The 1,822-nt window shown below is 29.3% G+C and overlaps 1 protein-coding gene across 1 annotated transcript; it reads right to left on the reverse strand.

Annotated features, from left to right (window-relative positions):
* LOC110262493 (putative callose synthase 8) lies at positions 549–1,822 on the reverse strand. The gene is made up of 2 exons (XM_021109420.1): positions 1,735–1,822; positions 549–1,138 (listed from the first exon to the last, which is right to left on the reverse strand). Exons 1-2 carry the CDS (start codon positions 1,789–1,791, stop codon positions 902–904), a joined length of 294 nt encoding a protein of 97 aa, XP_020965079.1. The 5' UTR covers positions 1,792–1,822; the 3' UTR covers positions 549–901.

Below are 1,822 nucleotides of genomic sequence, written 5' to 3' on the forward strand. Positions count from 1 at the left end.
GTATTTTTTTTGTTATTATTTGGTTAGTATGAATTAAATTATTTTTAATAAATAAATTTTATTAATTTATGTATGTAAATTTTAGTAAATATGAATACAAATTGTATTGATTTATGTGTACAAATTTTGATAAATATAAATACAAATCATGTACTTCTTGTATACAAATTTCTGTAAATTGTGAGGATAAATTATTATTGGCCAAAGACTAATCCAAAATGATAATATTTGTTTGTTATATAACAATATTGTTCTTTATTTCTTTACTGTTCACGGTCTTTGTAAGTACACTCCAATAAAGACTTAAACCCGAAATAAGGAGATCTGTCAAGACTTACCTTATATTCCAATCTTACAAATTCAAGTTTCACGACCAAGAGAGTTAATCAGAATCTTACATCTGAAACAATATTTGTGTGTCCATGTTGTGGCACATTACCTCATTCTTTACTAAAAATCATTTTCCAAAAAGAAATGGAATTTTACCAAAAACCTGACTTTCAATTACAAAATCAACTAAAAAGAAAAAACGTTCTATGGTAAAATAATTTCATAAAAGAGGTAATAGATTATTTTTTTGATGTTATTAGAAATGACAATGGAGTCAGTTGGAGGCCTACTCAATGCTGCTTCGTACATTCATATCCCATTGTATACCTGTCAATAAAATTCTTAATTCTGTATTCTAACTCTACCTACATGAAACCTGTCCAGTCTATTACAAGATGAGAATCAAACAACTCTTTCTACATTTATGAATTTAATTTGTCTAATTGTATCACATGAATATGCAGCTGTACATACTATAATAACCGATATCTAATTCCTATATATATCCTATAGAATCTTATGATATGACTTGTCTGTACAAAAATCAAGTACAAAGAATCAAGAATGAGGATCAAGGTCTATGCTTCTTCTTTTTCACAGCAAGAATTGGTTGTATTTGCAAGTGCCTTTTGAATGCCTCATTGAAGAGGATACGAGCATGGAAGGCTTTGATGATTGGTAGCCAAGCAAGAATGGCAATAGGTCCAAATAGAACAATCCCCATTCCATAATCAAATTCTCTAGCAAGTGCACGGGTGAAATGCCACACCCCAGTGTGCTCTATCTTTGGCCTCGCAGCTTGTGCAATCTGTAATAGAAAGAAGTGTCATATCACTTAGATTAATGATGTATTTGGAAAAGCCGAAAAAATTAAACTTATTTTAATAGTAAGTACTTATATGTATAATTGCTCTTTTTTATAGTTAATCATGAAAAGTAATTTTAAATTTATTTTATTTTATTTTATTTTATTTTATTTTATTTTATTTTTGAGATCTTCCAAGTTTTTATGTACTAATGCTACTTTTACAACTCTCCCAAACAACTCTTCCAACTACTAATGGCATGGCTCACATGAGGTAATAAGTTCTCAGAAGAATTGTTAGTTTAGATTGTAGAAATAATAAAACTGATTTTTATATGGTAAATCACTAAATAATATATGAAATTTGAAGTTACAAAAAGCTTTAATGAAATGAATGTCCAAGTTTTAGTTTAAGCTTCTTTCTTCTGTCTTCCCCTCTCACCAAAACAAAAACAGCTTAAATTATGGGGAAAAGGGCTTTTACCAGCTTTTATTATGGAAGAAAGCGTCTATTTTATCAAGTTTTCAAAGTTTTTAATCTATGGAAGAAAATGTATCCAAGTGCAAACAATCAAAATTTTGCTCAAACAAAAAGTTACCTGTATCAAGCCCCATGCAGTTGGCATGAATGCCAGACAGCATACAAAAATGTCCATCAATGAAAGTTCACATATAACCGAAAGAATG

The sequence above is a fragment of the Arachis ipaensis genome, chromosome B08, assembly GCF_000816755.2.
Source record: "Arachis ipaensis cultivar K30076 chromosome B08, Araip1.1, whole genome shotgun sequence".
Classification (NCBI taxonomy): Eukaryota; Viridiplantae; Streptophyta; class Magnoliopsida; order Fabales; family Fabaceae; genus Arachis; species Arachis ipaensis.